The sequence below is a fragment of the Peromyscus maniculatus genome, chromosome 2, assembly GCF_049852395.1.
Source record: "Peromyscus maniculatus bairdii isolate BWxNUB_F1_BW_parent chromosome 2, HU_Pman_BW_mat_3.1, whole genome shotgun sequence".
Lineage (NCBI taxonomy): Eukaryota > Metazoa > Chordata > Mammalia > Rodentia > Cricetidae > Peromyscus > Peromyscus maniculatus.
Genome location: NC_134853.1, coordinates 30,472,552 through 30,475,052, shown reverse-complemented (window position 1 = coordinate 30,475,052; position 2,501 = coordinate 30,472,552). Strand labels below are relative to the sequence as shown.

At 38.4% G+C, this 2,501-nt stretch overlaps 1 protein-coding gene across 1 annotated transcript; it reads right to left on the bottom strand.

Annotated features, from left to right (window-relative positions):
• Positions 1 to 854: 854 nt before the first annotated feature.
• LOC107400977 (uncharacterized) lies at positions 855 to 1,991 on the bottom strand. The gene has a single exon (XM_042270657.2). It carries the CDS (start codon positions 1,933 to 1,935, stop codon positions 1,003 to 1,005), a length of 933 nt encoding a protein of 310 aa, XP_042126591.2. The 5' UTR covers positions 1,936 to 1,991; the 3' UTR covers positions 855 to 1,002.
• Positions 1,992 to 2,501: the final 510 nt, after the last annotated feature.

Genomic DNA, 2,501 nt, shown 5'->3' with positions numbered 1-2,501 from the left:
GGAAAGCACAACAGATGCACAGCTCCCTTCTTACACTGCCTGTGTTTCTTGGGCTACCCTCCACACTGTACAGTCATGCTCTGACTGACCTAACATGTCTCTCATCACGAGGAGGTAGGTCCCACAAACACAAGTGCACGAGTACAATACGGTGGCTTATGTACATATTCTCAGCACTTGGGAGCTGCAGCAGATCTACATTGGTGTGTTCTAAATCAGCACATACTAAAGGGAGAGACTTTGTTCCAAAGACTAACCTAAAGAGGCAGAGAGATGCCTTAGCAGGTAAAGGCATCTGCTGCCAAGCCTGATTACACAAGTTTGACTCCCTGAATTCAATCAGGAAATGAACTCCAGATTATCCATGGTGGAAGGAGAAGACTGACTCTTGAAAGTTTTCCTCTGACCTCCAATTCAGGCATGCGCACACATACACACACACACACACACACACACACACACACACTAATTTTTAAATACCATAAGGATTGGCTACATTATATTCATATCACACATAAAAAGGTGTCTATATTCATATCAAATAATGGTCCTAGTGATTATATTCATGTATTATATCATGGTGATTATATATATTATTTTTTTTTTTTTTTTTTTTTTTTTTTTTTTTACATTGATATAAATTTTAGTTTATTGGTAGAAACTTGAAGCTAATTTTTTATACTGTATATATATATATATATTTCTATTCTTGTTTGAGGTATTATGTTTATGTAACTCATTTAAAATACATTGTTTGCATTCATAAGGTTTCTTCCCCGTATGTGTTCTTTCATGCAGTTGAAGAGCACTCTGTCAAGCAAAGGCTTTACCACACTGATTACATTTATAGGGTTACTCTCCAGTATGTGTTCTTTTATGTACTTGAAGATGACTGAATTGTGCAAAGGCTTTACCACATTGATTACATTCATAGGGTTTCTCTCCTGTATGTGTTCTTTTATGTACTTGAAGATGACTGAATCGTGCAAAGGCTTTACCACATTAATTACAGTCATAGGATTTCTCTCCAGTATGTGTTCTTTTATGGACTTGAAGAGAACCAGACTGTGCAAAGGCTTTACCACATTGCTTACATTCATAGGGTTTCTCTCCTGTATGTGTTCTTTTATGTACTTGAAGAGAACCACGCTGTGCAAAGGCTTTACCACATTGCTTACATTCATAGGGTTTCTCTCCTGTATGTGTTCTTTCATGCCTTTGAAGTCCACTATGACAAGCAAAGGCTTTACTACACTGATTACATTCATAGGGTTTCTCTCCAGTATGTGTTCTTTTATGTACTTGAAGATGACTGAATTGTGCAAAGTCTTTACCACATTGATTACATTCATAGGGTTTCTCTCCAGTATGGGTTCTTTTATGTACTTGAAAAGAACGAGGCTGCGCAAAGGTTTTACCACACTGATTACATTCATAGGGTTTCTCTCCAGTATGTGTTCTTTTATGTACTTGAAGATGACTGAATCGTGCAAAGGCTTTACCACATTGATTACGTTCATAGGGTTTCTCTCCAGAATGTTTTCTTCTATGTAATTGAAGAACTTTCCAATGAGCTAATGCTTTGCCACTATGATTACATCCATAAGGTTTTTGAATGATATATGTAGTTTCATGATTTTGAAGATGACTGTGTTGTGCAAACGTTTTACGACATTGATTTGATTCATTGGATTTCTCTCCAGTATTTGTTTTTTCATGCCTTTGAGGATGACTATGACATACAAAGTCTTTACCACACTCAATATATCCATATGATTTCTTTTTAGTATGGCTTCTTTCATGCCTTCCATGTTTTTGAGAAATTTGACAATATTCTTCAACTTCAACATCTTCCCAATTGTAGCCTATAGCTGTGAGGTTCATATAGGTCTCCAGCATGACATCTTTGTAGAGATTCCTCTGTGAAGGATCCATCAATGCCCACTCTTCCTGAGAGATGTTGACATGCACATCATTATAGGTCACTGCATTCACAGTCGATCCCACACCTCGTCATCTGCTCCACTCCATCTGTACATAGCAGCCTCTCACTCATCATGTCATGGTTTCGCAGCTTGTCCATGCTCTTGGCTCAGCTCACTGCAGCAGGAGTCACTGCACACCGCACAAAACTCTTATATATATTATTATATTATATTATTATATCATGGTAATTATATTCATATATTCATACCACATAATGGTTATGGTGATTATATTCATATCACATAATAGTGTTCCTAACCTAAGAGTGTAGCTGTGGTGGTCTGAAAGAAAATGGCCCACAAAGGGAGTGGTTACTATTAGGAGGTGTGGTCTTGTTGGACAAAGTGTGTCACTGTGGGGGCGGGCTTTGAGGTCTCTTTTGTTCAAGCTTCTCTCAGTGTGACAGTCAGTTGACTTCCTGTTGCTTCTGAGTCAAGATGTAGGACTCTCAGCTCCAGCACCATGTCTGCCTGCACGCTGCCATGCTCCCCATCATGATGATAATGGACTAGACC